Below are 21,193 nucleotides of genomic sequence, written 5' to 3'. Positions count from 1 at the left end.
ATACACCGGCGCTCTTTTCAAGTGTTCCCATTTCCTCGTCCTGGTCGTGCCTTGGGCGCGATGTACGCTGTTCCCGTTTTTCTCCCGCTGCCTCCCCTAACCTCTCCTCTAATGACCTGCTCCATGTTCTACAACATCGCCGTGAACATGCACGGTCCTCCAATTACCAGGGAAGTCTCCAATATATAACAATATTGGGGAAGTCTTTATATGGTAATGGTATGCCAGTATTGGTGTCCTCTTTGTGGAGCTCTCCTCGGCTCCTCGGGGAACCGTGAGGATCGCTACAGGGAGAGCCTGCACCCACCACAATCGGGTCGCCCTCTCCTCCGATGCTCGATACCCTCCCCTCAGCACCTCCTCACCTTCGCTGCTCCCAGGAGAGGCGATAGTAGCGTGCCATCGGTTAAAGCGTCTCCCCGTCCAGCACTGCTGTCATCATGATCGTAGGAGGTGAGTCCTCATCTTCTTTCTCAATCTTCTCTGAAGTGTGTTCCAAGTCCAGGTGGGGTTCTCATCAGTGTTCAGTTGTTGTTCACGAAATGGTCCGGGTCCGCTGCGTGGTACCGGAGGCTAAACGAGGATTTTTGCTCATTGAGCAATCCTCAGCCACAGAGCTCCCTTCTTGGGCTCCTCACCGTCCGGCGGCCTTCAAGAGAATCCTGGCCACTCCGCTCCTCCGGCGCTCTGTGTGCAGGGCTCCTCTGCAGGTTCCCCCTGGCTCCCCCCCGCTCCCTTCTTGTGATGCTGAATTCTTTGAAAGTTCAAAAAATAAAAAATTCACATTTAATATAGGCAAAAGCAAATGGTGTAAATGTATGCCTTTTTTAGATATCGCCTACGCAGCGCACATGCGCTGCAGAGGAGAACCTTTAACCGTCGCTCTGGTCATTTTCAAGCACACACTCGTACTTGTGGTGGCATCCACCTTGTGGGAGCGCGCAGGGGTGTGCCAAAAGCACAAGTGCAGTGCTTGAACAGGAGCAGACTACGCGCGTACGCACGCAGCACTCCCGGGCGCTCTCTCTCTCTCTCTCTCTCTCTCTCTCTCTCTCTCTTCTCTCGCTTTCTCTCTCTCTGTCTCTCTCTCTCTCTCTTTCTCTCTCTCACTCTCACTCTCTGTCACAGGACTGCACACTGATTTTTATGGGAAGATGAAGCTGATGATCTTGTACAAGTTTGTTGGTAGAATTTGAGAAGAAACAAGGGAAACTACACAAATACTGTGCTCGGCACCTCCAACCTAATCGGAATCATTGATCGTTTCATATGCACTAGAAAAGCATATATTGACTGCATGTCAACTCGCACAGTGCATTTCTTCCCTTTTGCGAGGCTAACTTACAATAAACGCATACACTTTTGCCCATTGTTTGCTCGTCGTTCCTTGCAGCTGTCCTTTAACTTGTCAATCTCATTAAGAGGCACCTCTGCCTGATCAGAAGGCGTTTCATTAGATCTGAAAATGAGTAGCTTCTTCCCACCTTGCAGAGTCTTGCCCACTGTTTATTTGCTTGGGGTTCATTAATAACCACCGCACTACACATGCTATTGACTCGTTTTATGCCAATGCAGGGTTGCCACTTAGTTTTCCAGCATTCAGGTATTATAATTTCATTAAATTGCCTAGGTAACAAAGTTTCATATCTCTTGTAATGGAGATTTTCTTATCGTGTGAGGACCGATGGGCTAGATTTTCAAGAGCCATTTAAAACTCTTGACCAAGCGCTACATTGTTTTTGTGAGTCTCCTGGTTAGAAGTGCAACCTCGTTCTAGGTTACGTTTCCGCATTTGGACAGCCCATATTTCATTAAAATGGAACACTGTTACTTTGAAAAGTCGGCAAAAAGTAAATTTGCATTTCATACTCCCTTTAAACATTAACAATTCACGCTATCCCATTTGCACACAAATACAGTTTTACGGTTAATAATGTAAAGCGAGTTTTAGAGCGCTGCGCGCTATGAAAAGCATCTCATTGCTGGAGGTCCCTTTTCAAAGTGGCAGCTACATAAACCCTTAGACACAATAATCCTGTACAAGCTTTAAGCCAGTCCTTTGTCACTCGTGTATTGGCATCATTCAATGTTACTGAGTGGGTTAAAGGAAGCTCTAGTGAGCTGGGGATCTGCTGCCCTCGAGTTGACTCCATTTAATTAGGATTGGTGGTTTCATTGCTCCTCCAATGCACTGATTCTCGGTCTCTCCTGTATCAGCGACATAGAATTCTACCCTAGCAATTTAACAACTGGTGGGTCCTATGTCACATAATAATGAAACAAGAGAGCTACCCCTAAATTACAAAGATGAGGGGGTATACCACTGAGCCATTACAATGTTGCACCCAAACTGGGAGCACCTAAAAAACAAGCATTGGCATAGCCAATAGATCTCGCCTTTGGGACCTTATAAGGGGCCGATTACGATCCGGGTTGGAAGGGCACCGAACGCGATCTGGCCGGAAAAACTACGAGCCGTACGCGTGTTTTACGCCTGACTCGTACAGCTGTACGAGCGAGCAAGTACGATGCGAGCTATGTGAAATTCACCAACCGAGTCGTTTCCGGGTCCGAACCGCTCTGTACGTCTCGGTCGGAAGCTAACCGTGGCGTGCAATGGATGCGATTTACGACCGAGCCAGTACGATGCTTTCGTCAGACAGCCTATGCGAGCCGGAGTGTCCGGCTCGCAAAACGTCCGGGTGGTTGCCTTTGGGGGTCTGCGACGGACCCCCTGTCACCCGCAGCCCTACAACTCGGACACAGGGAGAGACCCAAGGGTACCCCAACACAGGCATGTACGGTGGCGATGGCACCGACGCATACCCACTGTAGGGGGCGCCCTTGCGCAAGACCTACCCATTCAGTAAATGGGATCCCATGTACGCATCGTACGATTGGCTCCCATTGACTTCTATGGGAGTCCGACCGAACCGAGTCTGTCAGCATACGGCCGCATCGTACTCGCTCGGTCGGACTGCAGGACTCCGGCTTGGGTGGAATACACTCTGGATCAGGCTCGGTTGGAGTGCTTTCCGACCCGGATCGGAATCGGGACCTAAGTGTTTAGTTATCCAGCACAATATCCTTGGTGCAACAACATCAAGTGTTGCATGGCTAAACACTTATAAGGTCCCAAAGGCGCGAGCTATTGGCTATGCCAATGCTTGTTTATAAAGAATCTGGATCTTGTAGCAAGAAACTCTTCAGATGAGCAGAGAGAGAAGGGATAAGGGAGGAGGTTCTATCACCAGTGTTCACAGCCGTCCTCTCTCCGCACCAACGGCAGCTCTGGAGGCTTTGTGGACGCGAGGGTCTGGAGAGACGTGACGCTACTGCAGATCACTGTCCACAGGAAGACATGAAGTACAGCAGCCGCACTGGCAGCACATCCACTAAGTGATGGCAGTGGGGGGGAGCAGAAGCAAACTATGAGTGGCAGACCACCTCCTGCCAGGTAAAGAGCTGGGTATGTAGAAAACAATGGTCCTGAGCAAACACTAAATTTTACATAAAAATTGAATATAGACCACAATGGGTTACTATATACATCCGATGTCCAGCCGGACAGGGGATTTTTTATTCATCAGATACTCAAGGATATGGTCAAGGATAATAAAAACACTACATTTATCGTGGGGCACAGTCCTGCACCCTACAACATGGGGAACGTGCGGGGGAAAAAAGGAATAACAATGCAGACAGTTTTAGACAAACAACAGTTACAGGCAAAGACTGAGAGCTGTAGCAACTTGCAGGCATACATGGAGTTGTAGCAAGTTTGACAAAATAGAGACCACAATGAGTTAGCACAATGGATATTTGTGGCACTATTTTTTACAAAGTCGACGTTTCGATCCCAAGCTCATTGATTAACGGGATCATCTTCAGGACTAAATTTATAACATTTGCCTGGTTTTTAACGCCTGTTAGAGTAAAGAAAACAAAGAAAATAGCTTGTGTAAACAAGGGAGAAACTTAGAACATATTAAGATTGCTCGAAAGTTGTAGCATGTCAGAAGGTCAGGGTTATCAATTGTGCACAAGGAGTTGTGGTTCAAACGATCGTGCTCGGGCTTATTCCGGTCAAGTGAGTGGGGATTTGTTTGTGAGTGTGCTATGGCAAGCGGGATTTTATAAGTGACATTTAATGGGGGAATGGTGAATGACTGAAAGGTGTTTTGAAGTTAAGGCCTCGGCGGGCTACCTAGTTTCTACGTAAATGGTTTAAGAACTAGAACCGCGTGAGTTATAAAAAGGTGTGTGAATACGCATTCCGAACGTGAGCGGCATGGGGGACAGTCGTGTTTATTAAAAAAATTGAGAACCGGTATCGGGAAGACGTGAAGTTATGAGAAACAAGTAACCGGGGGTGTTATCCATTTCGGAATGGCGCGTGACTCAGAGAGAAAATAAGTGTAAGGTGTATGCTTACCCCAATTGAGGACATAGGGGTATCACATATGACAAATCAGAGTAGAAACTGGCAATGAAGACCAACGTCAAGGATGTTGGTTTTGGTTTGGTCGCTGTGAAAAAAGTAACATTGCGTTTGGATTTGGTGTGTCATAATCGATGTGGGATTGGGATGTAATTGCGTCTAGGGCACATACCTTGCAATTAAGGTTTCTATCAACCTTAGTAGGCGCTTGAGCGTGCTGCTCCTTGCCTGGATCTGCTGTTGGGTGTTTGGATTGTGGTGCAGATGGGCCACATTTCTATGCGCCGAGGTATTGCTTCAATATACTAATATGTTGCAGTCCGAGCTTAAAGGAATTGAAAATGAGGGGAGGTTTTAGTCAGAGGCTGCCTAAGTGGGGAAATTCTAAAACCAGTCAATTGCATCGGGGTAAGGGTTGTCTTACCTATGGGGAGACACAGCAATGGAGATCTCTGTCCTCAGCAACGATGTGCTGTGTAGTGACCGGCTCAATGGCAGGCACTGGGCGCTAGTGTTTAGTGCTCTAATTTAAATAGAGCGGGAAAACAATAGAGGGCCTCAGACGGGTGCCAAAAGGGAAGAAGGACTAAGGATAGGTGATAGCTGTGTGTAACAGCGGTGGCCATCTTGGGTGAGTGAAAAACCAAGTGCGGTTAATGTGAAGTGCAATGCAAGGGCGTGCGTAAGTGTCATTGTTTGACATAAAAGGAGGAATTTACGCATTAACTTATTGCAGTTATTTACAGAACATGCTTAGGATAATGGCCTGCACAATTGGAAGTGAAATTTGACATTTACTAACGGATATAGTATATACAGTTGAAAGTCACAGTTTGTGGCATATACAGGTACAAGTCAAGGTTAGGAATTTTCTCAAGAGATCAGCCAGAACAACCAATTAAAATCCAAGGTATTACAGTATGGTATTAGTCAATAAGAGGGTAGTCCAGTCCTCATTCCTATTCAGGCCATTTTTGATTGTATCAAAAAGGATTATTGCTTTTAGTTCTTCACGGTTTAACAAGTGGGTCATGTTGGCTCCTCTCTGTGGCAATTTGAGTACCTTCAGAATCGTCCAGCGGATGTCATCTTCGTTGTGTTTGGCATCCGTGAAATGTTCCACCAGTGGTGCGTTGGGTGTGTTACAGCTGATACGACTTCTGTGTTGTCCAATTCTTGTCTTTACTTTTTGTGTAGTCTGGCCAATGTACATTTTCATACAAGGACAATGTATTAAATAGATAACATTGCAGGTATTGCAATTAGAGAAGGCATTCAAATTTACTGTAATGTTATTGGCAGTGAAACTTTTACCTTCAATCGTAAAATCACAGACATTACATCCACCACATTTGAAATGTCCTAGGATAGGAGAAAGACCCCAAAAAGCATCAAGTGTTACGTGGGGGGCAGTGGTGGGAAGAGCTGCTCTTACCAAGTGATCTTTCAAATTTCTGCTTTTCCGGAAAGCGAATAGCGGTCTTTCAATGCTGAGACTGCCTGCATTAATGACTGGCCAGTGCTGAATTATAGACTTTCTTATTTGGTTGGATACTGGTGAAAAGGTAGTGACGCAGGCTATTCTTTCCAGTTCACTTTTGGGTTTGGGAGTCAGGAGTACATCACGCGGGCAGTACCATGCCCTTTTGGATGCATTTTTTTACTATCCTCTTGGGGTAACCACGATCTTTCAGTTTAGATGAGAGAGTGGCTGCTCTCTGAAGTAGTCTGCTTTGGAAGAGCAGTTACGCCTGATTCTCAAAAATTGAGAATATGGAAGTGAATCCCTCAGGGCCCTGGGGTGGTTACTTCCGTAACTGAGCAGCGTGTTCCGCTTAGTGGGTTTTCTGTATAGGCGTGTAAGTAATTCGCCTTCAGAGTGGAAGATTGTCAGGTCAAGAAAGGCAATGGCAGATTTATCAGTGGAGATCGTAAACGATAGGCCTGAGCAGTTGTTATTTAACCAATGAAGGAATTGTTGTAGTGCACTAATATCATGTCTCCAAATGATAAAAAGGTCGTCAATATATCTTCGCCATAGGCAAATGCCTGGGAGGAATGGATTTGTGTCAGTGAGAATGGAACCTATCTCCAATTGGTCCATGAACAGAATCGCTAAGTTGGGGGCAAAAATTGCGCCCATAGAAGTCCCTTTGATTTGTTGGTAATACAAGTTATCAAAAGTGAAAAAAATTCCTTGTCAAACAGATTTCTAACAGTTGTAAAATGAATAGTATTGGAACAGTATGGGGGCGGGGGCGGGAGTCAAGTGTTTTTTGTATTACCAATAGGGCCGCTGTCTGGGGAATGTTGGTATACAGGGACTCTCCGTCCATGGTGCATAGTGTATCTGATGTGGGGTCGAATGGATGGTGTTCCATTAGGTTTATCATAGCCATGCTATCTCTCACATAGCAGGCAGTGACAGGTACAAATTATTTGATGAAGAAATCCACGTAAGAACCAAGAGGCTCAAGGATTGAGTCGCAGGCTGACACAATTGGGCGTCCAGGAGGGTTGGTAGAATTTTTGTGGACTTTGGGAAGGGTATAGATGACCGGTGTGCTTGGTGATTTCACATTTAAGAAAATGAATTCTTTATTGCCTAAATAGCCCTGACTGACAGCTTCAGTTGTAAGTTTCAAGATAAGGGCCTGAATTTCCTTGGTAGGGTTGCCTGGAAGTCTCTGGTAGTGTTCAGTATTGCCCAATTGGCGTAGGATTTTTGTTGTGTAAGTGTCTCTCTCCTGGAGCACTATGCCGCCACCTTTGTCGGCACTCTTTATCACCAGGGTTTCATTGGTTTTGAGCGTATTAATCGCTTGTTTCTCTTGGAGAGTAATGTTATAAGGTATAAATCTTTTCTTGCTCTCCAGATTGGACAGATCTTTAAGCACTAACTTCTCAAAAGTCAGAATTTCCACTGGTAACATACTAGCAGTGGGTGAAAATGTAGATGGGGGACGGAAAGGGGTATTAGCAGTGTTAGTAGGGGATGGGTGGAGTTGAAAAAAGGCTTTAAGGCGGATCCGTCTAAAAAATCTGAGGAGTTCCGTTTCTAGCTCCATAAAGTTGGGACGGATAGTGGGCACAAACGAGAGCCCTTTCTTAAGTACGGAAAGTTCAGACTCTGTCAATGTTTGTTTGGACAAGTTGAAAATAGGAATGACATCCGTCATTTCTATGGTATCGATGGGGGACTCTACCATTTGTAATAGTTGTTGCGTGTTTTGCGTTCCCCTGGTGGGTTGTACCACCGTTGTGTTTTCTTCGCTTTCCCTCGTTGTGGTGTGTCTGCTTGGCCTCTGCCTAAAAAATTGTCAGAATGAGTCCCTCCTCGTCTTGTTGAGTTTGATCCTTCTCCTTGATCTGAGCTATCTGAGGAGTCGGCAGAGGTCTCTGAAAAGCCTACCAAGTTTTGGCGCCTGTTGAATCGCCCCCACGGTCTACTATGTTGAGGGTTAGAGTAGAATCCATTGTTGTAAAAATCTTTTTGGAGATAGGGGTAGGTGTTTTCTATATTGTATAGTTTAATATCTTTTTTAATTTTATTAGACTTTTGGTTCTGCTCTAGTCTATGGAAGTCAGCGATTATTTTTTCGACCTGTTCTAATAATTTCTTGCTTTCTGCTGTACTTCCTGAGTCCTGAAGCTGCTTTTCAATGTCCAAAATCTCAGCTTCTAATGTTTTAAGGGTTTCAGTTGCAATATCTATTCCTAACACTAGCCAGTGTCGGGAACAGGTAGTGCCAATGTAACTAAAGTTGGAGATATATTTGGGATTGTCTGTGAAGATACCGGGGATATTCCTGACTTGTAAGCCTACGGGGATTACGTCTGCTTTCAAATATTCCGTAAGCATTAACACCATTAATTGTAACCGGATTTGTTTTTTCTTAAGTTTTTCAAGTTGCTCGGGGAGAGAAGAGTTAGTGAGGGTTGGGGCATCCGGAGTATCTGAGAGAAGGGAGGGACCTGAGCATATTTTCTTAAAGAGCTGGGACACAGAGGTGCTGGGAGGTGCTGCTGAGATCCTTGGACGCACGGCGTCCAATCGTTTGATGCATCTTGGTGGACAGACAGCAAACAAGGCAAGTACGAAAGTGGGTGAACTAACCTGAACCAATGCTTGTTCCATAACACTGGTTGTTTAGCTAAATATTGCCAGTACAATAGGGGACTGAGCCCATGTCAATGAGTGTTGGTCTGGCTCTAATATGAACCGTTCATCCCAATCTGCTTGTCTCATCCTTTCTGCAGCGGATTACAGAAGCCTGGACCATTTCTGGCCATTTGAATCTCAGCAGTAAGGGGCAGCCTGAGTCCTGTGGGCAAATGGACCACACTGAGACCAGTAAAAAAGTGACAGGTAGAAATGCTTCGGTTAATCTGGGTCATATGAGTGAGAGTGAGGAAACCATACCAAGGACCCAAGACCTGAAAGCAGGCGGTGTGGTTCTTTATCTGAGACCAACCTTCAGGTGATAGGACACCAGCGCCTTCGGATGCTTCTGCTTCCACCGATCCTCTCTGACCTTCTTCAGGATTCGAAGGCTGTTGCGTCGATGTCCTCCATCTTCATCAATCTTTTCAAGAAGGATACGTTCAACGCGGGAGAAGGAATACCTGCCAGGTGGACACAGAGCAGGACAGAGTGAGATTTCCTGCTGTAAATCTGGAGAATGCGAAGAAATCATGAGTCTGTCTAGGCCCTGCACATGTTGTGTTTCATAGTATTACTGTGTTATATTTCACCTGTATACATTTCTGTCTATGCCATAGTGTGCTGTATTTCATAGTAGTATTGCATTATAGTTGAACTGTAGGAATCTCTGCCTAGGCAATGGCCCTTCAAAGGGATTTGGTGGCCCTCAAAGCTCTCTGGAGATAACTGACGGGCACATGCAAGTGCAGAAAAGACCCTGCGGGCGATGGGTCTACCCCACCGATGTGCAGCTCCACCTTCAACAGAAGAGATATCCTGGCACAACTGATGAAGTTGACCAATCAGCTCTCCTGTAATCTTCAGACTCTAGGGAGCTCCTCCAATAAGAGTTTGCAAAACCACTGCACAGCACCTCCCCTGAGCTGGATCCAACCGGCTCATGGATAATGCTTATTAGGACCCAGAAAGAAGGCTGCATCCCTTGCACAGGATGATCTGGCAGGAAGAGCACCATGATCTGAGGTGCGAGTTGTCTGGTAGAGACAATGCGGCAATCTGCAGAGAGGACAACCCTGGACACCCCAGCCACAGGAACACCGCGTCACCTTCCAGTACGAAAACGGAGCAGAGGAATGTGCAAGGGGTGGACACCAAGCCCAGCAGTGACCTCAGCAGCCTGGCCCATGGCCTTCCGCCATTTTAGGTTGCCAGACACCAGTAGAGTCTATGAGCAGTGTGAAGACACGTTTTAGATCACAAATTACCATCAAAGGCAAAACAGCATTTTGCTGCAGAATCACATTTAGGTGATAAAATCTCCATGGGTTCAACAGGAGCGTGGAAACATTTTCACAATTAAAAATCACATGCAGGTGCAAAAATACACTGTGGGTGTAAGATCACTTTTATGCACCAAATCACATATAATGCCATAATCACACTTAATGCAACCACAGCACCAGTGCAGAAAAGCTACTAGGTGCAAAAATATACTTAAGTGCAAACTCATCACTTGTACAACAAGAGCACAGAGGCACTTTGGGCTTCAAAAACAAATCCAGGACCAAAAATCACTCAGTAGAGAATGAAAATGCAGTCATATTATGTTACATTAGGTGTAAAGGGTGTGAACTGGGGAGAGAGTGAGCCCAGCTCTGGAGCCAACACAAATGCAGTCATATTATGTTACATTAGGTGTAAAGGGTGTGTACTGAGGAGAGAGTGAGCCCAGCTCTGGAGCCAACACAGCAGCTTGGATCTCCTGCGAGGCTCCTCTTTCCACTGAAGCAGCACAGGGCGAGAGGGCTGTGGGAGACTCCTGGGGCCAGAGTGGATGGTGGTGTTGCTGTGGTTGTGCATGGGAAGCCTTTAGAGGGCCTTCACTCTCGTGGCGTAACACAATGGTGGTGCCAGGCCATGCCAGTGATCCTGGGCAGGCAGCATAAAGACAAGTGGTCACCCCCAAAACACAGATGCGATTCAGAGAACGTGAGCAGGGACTGAGAGAATGGGCCAGAGCTGGTGGGGCTGGACGGTGCACAGGGGTGTCCTCTGTTCCTAAAGGCCGAAAAGGATTTGTAGTGCACCACCACTGAAATAAAGAAGAGTGACCAACTGAGGCCATCATGGCCAAGCTTGACCAGTGGCTAACTAAAATGGAAGGCCAGGCACAGAAGAGAACGGATCCCGGGGAAAGAGTCGTTTTAGTGAGGCTGTGTCCCATGTTTCCCTTTCTTTGTGCTTCATTAAGTGGACGCACACGAGGATCACCACTGTAGGTGAGCAGGATGCCAGAGCTCCCAACGTTTTGGCCGATGGGTGGGTTTGGAACAGCTCCTAATCAAGAGATGGACCACAGCGTTTACAATTGGAATATATGGTTCTCCTTCTCCTGTCCAGTTTTAAACTGCCCCCCACCCCACCCCTATGTCTTTCACAGAGGTGGATGCAGGATTGGGGTTACATAACATTAACAGATGTGTATCTATGGGATGTCACATTTGGCATACAGTACCTCAGTGTGCCAAACAAACAACACCCCTGCACCAACATCAGCATGACAGCAGAAAACATTTCAAATAACAAACTGCATTTATGTGAACATTTGCAAAAAAGAGCAAAATCACCCTTGCAAAGCAACAAATATTGTGGTTTCATATTGTTTTTGGTGCAGAATTACATTTCATTGCAAAATCATCGTAAGTGAAATATCAGCAGACATTGAAAACACTTTTAGAACCACAGTTCACTTGCCCTTGGTGCAACATCCACAGAAGCATGATAATATGTTTGGAAGCAAAACATCATACTTAGGTCCAAAACACATGAAGGTGCAAAATTACTTTTAGGTGTAAAATCACTTTAGATCCAAAATTACCATTGGTGCAGCATCACAAGGGTCATGTGTGAGAAATTGGGTTGGTGGGTGAGGGGCTTGTGAGCCCTTCTCAAGTAACACACAAAAGTTACTTAATTAACCTGTGCTTAACCCTCTGGTAGCTTGACACTAAGCAGTCAGGCTTAACTTAGAGGCACGGTGTAAAGTATTTATCCAGCACACAAACAGTAATAAAGTGAAGACACAATGGAAGAAAAATCCCACACTAATTTAGAAAAACTGACTATAATTGAAAAATTATTTGAAGCTAAAATGACAAAAATGTAATCAGTAAAACCAGAGTTATGAATTTTGTAAAGTGGAAAATGGCGCCTAAAAGATGAAGGTGTCAATCATGGACATCTAGTTGCGCAAGGCCAGGGCAAAGTCGAAAGCTGTGATACACCACAGTGGAGTGCAGCGCGGATACACAAAGTGGATTGGGCCTGGTCTCCGCTTACCCTTGGACTTAGTAGACACTTTTCAGAAAAATTTCTAAAAAGGTAAAGTTCAGCCGGGCAACGAGGCGCTGTTGTCCAAGGAGGAGGCATCGTATTCAGGTGGTTGCTAGACAAAGTCGCAGTGAAGATTTCTATGTTCAGACTTAGGCCCACATTTATCATTACGTCATGCAACGCAGAGCAGCAAAGCAACGTGCTGCGCTGCATGACAGGGAGAGGGTATGAACGCACCAGATCTGTAAAGATATGGAGCATTCCTGTCTTCTCCTTGGGCTGGCGCACTCAGTGCAGCCGAGCGCCAACATAGGCACCCATGTTTCTTGGTGCAAGGGCGCCTGCGTTACAAGCAGGATTGTTTTTGTGCAGAAAGGGGCACCCACCTGCAAGAAAACAATCCTTAGAGGCTTTTTTCTTTCAATATGTGCTGAAGAAGGAAGCACACTTAGAAAGATGAAACAACAACAAGAAATGAAGATATTCCTGCTCCTTGCGACTCTATTGGGAAGGTGCACAATTCTGACGGATTCCCAGGTTTATCAGCGTTAGTAAATCTGGGAAGGCATCAGAATACATGGGTGGAGGTGTGGGAACACCCATACCCCACCCATGTAACGCCTTCCAGGGGCAATGTAACACAAGGCAGCAACTTGCGCTGCCTTGTACAATATCAGATTTATAGAGCCGTGCAGGGTGCCTCTGCATAGCATGGTAAATCTCATTCTGGGTTTTGTGTCGCCCTGCATCGCCTTGCATGGAGCAAGGGCGATGCAAAACCTTGATAAATCTGGGCCTGTGTCTCTTTTTTTTAAGTCGAAAATCTCCAGCGGGACAAAGCTTCAGACTATATTGGATGAGGGCTCTTGGAGGACGGATACCCATCCAACGAAGAACAGGATTTGCTGCTGCAGAGAAGAGCTTAGTGGGAGTTACCACAAAGTCAGGCCGACTAGTCTCCTCTTGCTTCTCGGAGCACTCTTGTGGCTGAAAATGTACAAGTCCTAAGTTTTCAGTTTAGACCATCCAGGCACCTTTATCACCACTTCCAAGGGTACAGGACTGGACCGGCACCACTTGGATGGTCCAGACTCACTCAGTTTAGATGCAGCTCATGAAGGTTGGGACATATTCTGTTCCTGAAGCTCTGATTAGGATGCCAGCCAACTAGTCACTCTGGTAGCCCTGGGATTAAACAGGAAAGCAAGCCTCAAGCAGCAGGTCAGTCCTTGGAGGGCACAGGGTAGGCTTCAGTCCTCCTGGGAAACAGAGCAGTCCTCTGAAGTACACAGCAGGCCACAGGCAGCAGGGCAGTCCTTTGAGACTCCTCCGCAGGTTTAGAAGTGAACTGAAGAGTGGATTTGACAGTCCTGGTTTTATACCTGGTGCCAGCCTTGAAGTGGGAGAGCCCTCTGGATTTTCCTCACACACAAGTATCTGGCATTTCCTGCCTCCCTGTCCTGGTCTCAGAGTGTCTGGAGTCACAAAAGCTAGTGTGAAGTAAATGTAAATGTCAAGGTACTTATATAGCGCACTGTCACCAGACAGCCACCTTGCAGTGTCGCCTTTGCGGTTTCCTGGCGCTGATACTGGCGCTGATACTCATATCGCTGTGGAACCCCTCCTGGCTTTCCCTGTGAAGTGTCCACTCCTGGGCACCCCCAGGGTGAAGCCAGGCATCCTTAGCGCTGTTGGGGCCTTTGTGGAGGTTAAGCAAGCTATTGCCCAGAGATGCAGCGTGGGGCCCGTGATTAGAATAGGCACCGAGGCAAGAATAGACAGGTCCGAGGAAATTGAGCCCGAGCCCCACCGAGGAGGGAATCGAACCCTGGTCCCTGGCCAGAACTCTGCTTCAGGGTATGCCGCTCTAACCATTGAGCCACACTCCTCCAAGTTCTATGTGTGTCTTCCTATACAGTTCCTTTGAAGTGCAAGTAGGGCTGTGCACAGCTCCTCCCTTCCATCCTGTCAGTATGGCCCATTCTGCCAACACCCAGCCCCTCTATTGTGTGACTGTCTGGGAGGAATATACAAAGGTCAACTACAAATAGCCATGTGACGCAGGAAACATGCTGCAGGCACCAACTGGTTAGGATGAGAAAATAACAGCTTTTTAAAAGTGGCATTTCAGAACTGTGACTCAAAATCCGACTTTACCATCAAAGAGGGTTTTAGATTACAAGTCCTCAGACACCAAACCTGGCATTTCTACTTTTTCAATGTTCGCCTATGGGAGAGGAAGGCCTTACAGTGGTGAAAAATGAATTTGTGCGATTTTTAATACCAGGACATTTACAACTTAAAAGTGCATGTCCCATTTTTTAAATACATTGCACCCTGCCCAAAGTGCTTCACACTGGCCTATTGTGCCAGCAGACTGACTGGGACCAGGGCAGGCAATTCCAGACGCTTCAATAAGGGGAAGACTCCATAAGTTTCTTCCACTTGAAAGTGGGGATCAGGTATAAAAAGGGGACCCTCAGACCCTCAGTTCACCACTCTCCTGGACTCGTAGATACTACAGAAGAAGAACTGCCCTGCTGCTAGAGGACTACCCTGATGTCTGAGCTGAAATATTGGACCTGCACCCTTCATCCCAGGCTGAAGTGACTACAAGGTTCAGCTGACTGACCTTCTGTTCTGAGCTATAGGGACACAAGAAGGTCTGGAGGTCTCTCTGGAATTGCCCAGCTGATCTGCTGCAATGGACCGGTCTGGACCTACAACTGGACCTGCCTGAGCCCTGTTGGCCCTGCTGGAGAGAGGTCCTGATCCCCACGATCCCCATCAACCCCATTATATATATATTTTTTAAATTTTTTTTATTCGGCTTTACACATTGGAAAACCATAAAAGCAACATTTTGATAGTACAAATTCATATTAAAAGAGAGAACAGCTTACAAAATGGAGTTCATACAAACACAAAATCATATATAATTAAAAACAAAGAATCAAGTGATTTCCTTACGTCATATGGCACTAGATCCAGCGTAATTTTTACAGATTTTTCCTATGCCTCATAGTGCATTTTAAAAAGTTTAGGACATGATAACAAACCGGTTCGGTTTCTAACATTTGGAGACGTAGCATTGCGGTGCGACATTGTCTAAGTCCCCATCGCCTTAATAGAAGTAGTAGCCAGATTTTCCGATGTGGATGATGGAATTTACAAAACAATATTGTGTGTAGGTTGGACTGTACTGATTCCTCATCACAGGGACAAGTAGTGAGAATTGGATCCCACCTGTTTCTCTCGGGAAAAGCTACTAGTCGATGAAAGAAGTCTAATCTGAATCTTGTCAATAACATTCTATCGTACGTACTAATCTGTAGTGTTAAATAAGGCTGGATAAAATAGGTGGACTGGATCATGTTTGCATGAATGACCGAGGGTTTTGTCGACTCAGATGTCAACCTCAGGGACTCTAGATGACTCAGAGCCAGTTGTTTCAACGCTCTCTTTGGTAGGTCAATGATATCTTTGGGTTCAAGGTAATATTTCTCCAAACCAAGATCTTTGAAGAAGATTCTGACATACCGAAGCCATTTTATTTTTAAGGATTGATCAAGAGTCATTGAGTCCACCACGATTGCCTGGGTTAGGGCATTTTTGTCAGAAGTCCAAATGCGCCGCCAGAGCAGTAATGGTTGGATCCTTAACAAATCCTCTAAGTAAGGGATTCCAAGTTCCAAGTGGGATGCGTAAACTGATGTACGTCTCGGTGTTGCTAAAAGGAATCTGAGGAAGGTGTTTTCTGCCACCTGAAGGGAGCTAACATCTACGTGTCCCCAGACTCCAGCCCCATACAACGCAATCGCCTGACATTTGGCGCTATAGATTTTTAGTAGCTCCACTGGGGGCCTTCTCCCCAGTCTATGGTAAAAGCTCATCAGGGACATTATGGCTCTTTTAAAAAGATGGCACCTGGCCTCTACTGCTGGCCTCCAGTTCAGCCTTTCGTCGATCATGATACCCAAGTACGAGTACTGGGCAGTTACCTCAAGTTTTTGGTCTTTGAGATAGATATCCTTAGCTCGATTTTTCCCACTGCCTGCTATCATGACAAACGTTTTATTGACGTTCACATGTAAGTCCAGCCCACCCATAAAATCAACATACCTATTCAGGGACTTCTGTAATTCACGCGGAGTGCGCGCCAAAATGACAGCATCATCTGCATAGAGCAGAGCGGGAATCAGGCGCTGTTTTACCCGCTGGAGATCCTGGGCCCCCCTCAACATCTCTTCCTCCAGGCCATTCGTATACAATGAGAAGAGAAAGGGGGCCAGGACACACCCCTGCCTGACTCCCCGCTCTACTCCAAAAGACGCTGTCAACTCCCCCTTCATGCCAAAGCGCACCCTCGCAGAGGCTTTAGAATAGAGCTCTCTCAAAAAATCTAAAAGAGGGGGATCCACTCCCATTTGTCTCAAAACCATCCAGAGTTTTGCGTGTGAAACGCAATCGAAAGCAGCGGACAGGTCTACATACACCATATAGACCATGTCCTTCTTTGCTTGGATATATTTGCCCACCATCAAACTAAGGTTGAGGGCCTGCTCCACCGTTCCAAGCCCCTCCCGAAATCCAAATTGGAGATCGGAAATAATGCCTCCCTCCTCTGCCCACTGCCGCAGTCGCTCAAGCACGACCCTGCCAACGACCTTGCCCAGAGAATCCAGCAGTGAGATGGGGCGGTAGCATTTGACGTCCTGACGATCCCCCTTTTTGAAAATTGGGACCATGATAGATTTGGTCCATGATTTTATCAGACCCACTTTTGCGGCTGCAGTGCACACTCTCGTGAGAATGGGGACCCAGAGATCCGGATTGAATTTAAAAAGATCCACTGGGACCCCGTCTGGGCCTTGGGCTTTCCCGTTTTTGCTTGTTTCTAGTGCCACTAAAACCTCGGAGATGTCAAAATGCAGGGATATTGGGTATTCAACTATTGGATGTGAGATTACTGTCCCTACTGATGTTACTGTATTTTTAAAGATTTTGGAAAAGTGTGACACCCAAGTATCTTCCTCTATGGCCACTTCTATCTTGGGACTGTTATCATCTATTAGGTAGGGGGATTTAACGGTTCGCCAGAAAGCCTCACTATTTTTAGAGACGGCACTAATGTGCAAATCGTCCCATAATTTCTGTTTTAGTTCTTGAATTCTTTATTTACTGCCCTTCCATATTGCTGTCTAAGGAGTTGAATCTGCTCCAGGTCTCTGACTGTTTTATTCAGGGCCACCTTTAACTTAGTTAGGGCCCTGGCACAGCTATGATTAAACCACCCTTTAATAGTTGGGTTCGAGCTCTTTGGATTTACTGTAAGAAGTCCCTTAATTTTCTCTAATATCTGGGTAAAATTATTTAGGACTTCTTCATCCGTTTCTAGTAAATCCAGGCATTTAGTTATGTTTGAGTATGCCTTTTTTACCAATTTTTCAGTAATTTCTGCTGGGTTTATCTTCCCCCACTTTAATGTATATCCGTTTTGCTTACCTAGCTCCAATTTGTTCTGGGCAAGAGTTTTAGCTATAACTACGGTTAAGGGTTGAGAATTAATTGCATAAAGATCCATACTCAAGGCAGAATGATCGCTTAGTGTGTTAGTCAGGACCTCAAAGGACCTAGCTCGGGGCAACAATCCGGACGACAGGAGGATGTAATCGACTGTCGTTTTGTATCCCCCTACCCACATATATTGGTTGCAAGAGGTTTAAGCCTGGACTTGGCTCGTTAGCTATCGAGAGTTCCAAGTCCGATAAGACATTATTCATAGCAATCCCCACCTTGGTATGGACAAAGTGCATGAGGGGAGCATCATGTTCATCCACTATCCCACAACGATTTTTTCCAGCGTGTGGGCATGGATGCAGATTCAAATCTCCTCCCCATAGAAGATGAACCACCCCTTTTCCTGCCTTTAAAAAATGGGTTGTTTCTCCTGGATGTTAAAGAGAAGGGTCAAAAATTGGTCCTCCTCTAAATTATTATAGAGGTTAAGCAAGAGGATGGACTCTTTATTTTTAAAAGCAAGGGAAAATAATTGAAAATTTGGGTCAGAAGCAACTACAGATACTTTTAGGTGGTTCACTGTATTTGCAATATACGTGGTCAACCCTCCCTTAGGTCTGCCTACGCCACTGCCCAGAGCTGGAGTAAAGTATGTTTTATAACCCGTGCGATGGAGCTCCGTCATGGACCATGTCTCCTGGAGGCAGATGATTTTGCCCAGCTCCAAGAAATTCATGGCAGTTCCATCCTCAATTTTGGGACGAAGGCCCGCAAGATTCCAAAAGATGATAGGTAAGGGCAACAGTTCTGTGTTGATCACCGCAGCTTCATTTACTAAACAGATTGTTTTTACTTTAGGCGTTAAATGGGGTGTCTTGGGATTGATAGATTCGGTCGTCATTAGTGGTCAATCGACCGATTCAAGGGCACTAAACCTATTCATCGTCGGGATGCTGGACCAGGCATCCCAGCGAGGCAGCTCTCTATAGGCCGTCCTCTGAGTGTAGGGACCCCAATCATCCCATCCTCCTCCCCGATGACGTGGCCCCACTGTGTACCAGGAACTGTCGTAATCATGATGTCGAGGGCCCACTATTTGCCTTGAGTTACCATGTTCACTATGACGGAGAGCTGCTACTTCCCAGGGGCTGTCATAATCATAGGAGGGACCATTGCGGTGCCTTGAAGGATAGAAAAAGGAAAGTCGCTGGGAATCGCTACCAACGTCGTCGCCATCTACCTAGGCAGTGTTCATGATTCCTACTTCTACCGACAGTCCATCATCAACCAGCGCTAACAGGATGGCACCCATGGAAATGCACTGCTCGTATGCAAGTACCACATGAACACACCACACCCCCCAACTCCACAATCATGCAACTCACAACTCTAGGAATGCACACATCACAGACTCACATCCAACATGCCAAACAACATGCCCACCCACCAGACATGACAGCATAACTTACTGTGGCAACCTGGGCTAGCCATGTACATGAGCCATCAATGTCATGGCACCTCAGCCACACTGTACCAGAATGTGGGAAGAGGTGGGAACCAGGCATGTGCGACGGTGGCAAGTCACCCATGAATGAGAAGGTACACAATGCCAAATGTGGCGGAGATGTGCTGGACAGACTGCAGTATGCAGACCACAGACATATCCATGTCCACATGCACTGCTAGTGTATGGAGTGTAGTGGACAGTGGACGCAACCATGTCTCCCCAGCCAGTGGGGAAGATCCAGGAAACCTAGCTCGTGATGTCCCCCCCTGTACGCGTGAGCAGAGTGGGCCGGCCCGGTGTACGCCAGGCCAGCGTAGGGGTGTGAATAAAAAGCACGTAGCTCTGGGCATGGTTCTCTTCTGGAATGCCCAACGTCTCTGCCTGGGCGGAGCCTCCCAGCCCACCACAAGGCCGTCGCTGTGAGCGGTGTTGCCTACGATCCTGTGCGCCTGCTGCACCCCGTCCCACTTGTCCCCGAACCCGTCTTGCCCACACCTGGGCACCCAGGCCTCACTGCTCACCTGCCAACACCGGCGTGTGTTAAGGTGGGCCCACCATGTGCCGGCCCAAGCCCGAGACCCGCGAGCTTAACAGCCTCCCCTGACCAGTACTCCTTTCTCATTTACATACCCCACCGGCCTACACAGCTGCCAAGACGGTCACACATTTGGAACTGAGTCTTGATAAGGCAATGGCAGAGTACACACTTTATAGTAGATTTTATGTCACTGTACTCCCTTCGATGTGGTGCCATCAACTCTGTGCATAGCATCCGAACGACACCTGTCTGTGGTCCCTTGCTGACTACTGCCTTTGGCCTACACTGCGGTCGAGTAGGTCACATCATTGAAGGCATGGAGAGGAGTAAGAGGAAGATGTGGTTCAGTCTGGAGGAAAAAGGATCCTCGTTACGGAGGTGATCGAACACTGCCAACCACTGCTCTGGTGTCACTAACTCTGTGCATCGCAAGCCAACGACATGTGGCTGTGGGCCCCTGCTGACCGCTGCCTTGGGCCTACTCTGCGGTTGAGTAGGACACACATTGGGAACTCAGTCTTGATTTATTCATGGCAGATTTGATATAATCGTACTGGCCTCATTGCAGACTGCATCCCCTTCCGCTCTGGTGCCACTAAGTCTGTTCTCCGACATCCATGGACACTTTCTGGTTGAACTTTGGTGGTGACTGAGTCTATGGACTGGGGGTTGTCTTCATCATCATGTCGGTGATACAGATATTTTTGGCGAAACAAGGCTGTAGCATTCCATTCCTCAATTTGCCCCTTCCAGATGGCTTCTACCCTCTGCATCATGCCCTGGAGGACACCTTCCACAACTCCACGCCACATTCACCTCAGACATCGATGAGGACCCGGTCAGCTCGCGTGGCCCATCTCATTGCACCGCAAGTCACCATCCCGTGGCGGTGTGCCTGAGCAGGCCGCAGTGCATCCAGGGCCACTAACTCTGTGCAGGTCAAGTCAGGGACCCTGTCCGGTGAGATATTGGATGGCCTCTGAGACGATGGCCTGGGGTCATCAACGCCATGTGTCTGTGGCCCTACGCTGTCCTCTGCATCCGGCCTCAACTGCAGTCCACCAGGGCTCACACATCAAATCGAGTTCTGACCGGCCCGGACGTCGCATCACCGCAGGAGGCACACGCCACCACCACCAGTACCATCCCCAAACGCCAACTGCCAGAGTCGAAACAGGCGCACTGGCAGACTAACGGAGTTGCTCACACCTGTCGTGGATGCCATCCTCTGCCTGATACCCTGCTCAGCACTCCAGGGCCCACTTACTCAGTGCACCACGACTCATGGACACTTCTGTTGAGTGACCGTTGTACTTGCTCCGCTACCACCATGATGCTCCGCAGTTGTCTCAGTAATGCTGGTGTTTTCTCTTTACCTTTTAATGGTGTTCATTGTTCAAGTTGTTTCCAGCACCAACCACCCCGTGCAGGCTGGCTTACACTAACCCCACACCCATCCAGCACAGGTGTCACTGGACATGTGACCCTGACAATAAAGGGGCCGGGCGCACGTGCCCGTAGTCAGTTCCACAAACTATCTGCGTGTGTCCGTATGGTCATGATGTATGCATGAGGGCCCCGGGGCATACAACATTACATTGTGCTGTGTACAGCGGACGCACCCATGTCACCGCTGGCAGCAGGTAAGACCTTGGACATGTAGCTTTGTCGTCACCCACTCAATGCGTA

The 21,193-nt window shown here is 47.1% G+C and overlaps 1 protein-coding gene across 1 annotated transcript in view; it reads right to left on the bottom strand.

Annotated features, from left to right (window-relative positions):
* LOC146863643 (protein mab-21-like 3) overlaps positions 1 to 21,193 on the bottom strand; it is a 121,805-nt gene that overhangs the window by 64,309 nt on the left and 36,303 nt on the right. The window contains exon 3 of the mRNA XM_085627723.1: positions 8,917 to 9,067. Coding sequence (XP_085483849.1) covers positions 8,917 to 9,067 — 151 coding nt within the window. The remainder of the gene's footprint in view (positions 1 to 8,916; positions 9,068 to 21,193) is intronic.

This window comes from Triturus cristatus, chromosome 2_1 (genome assembly GCF_964204655.1).
Source record: "Triturus cristatus chromosome 2_1, aTriCri1.1, whole genome shotgun sequence".
In the NCBI taxonomy this organism is placed as follows: domain Eukaryota; kingdom Metazoa; phylum Chordata; class Amphibia; order Caudata; family Salamandridae; genus Triturus; species Triturus cristatus.
This window is presented reverse-complemented; position numbering and strand designations above follow the sequence as displayed.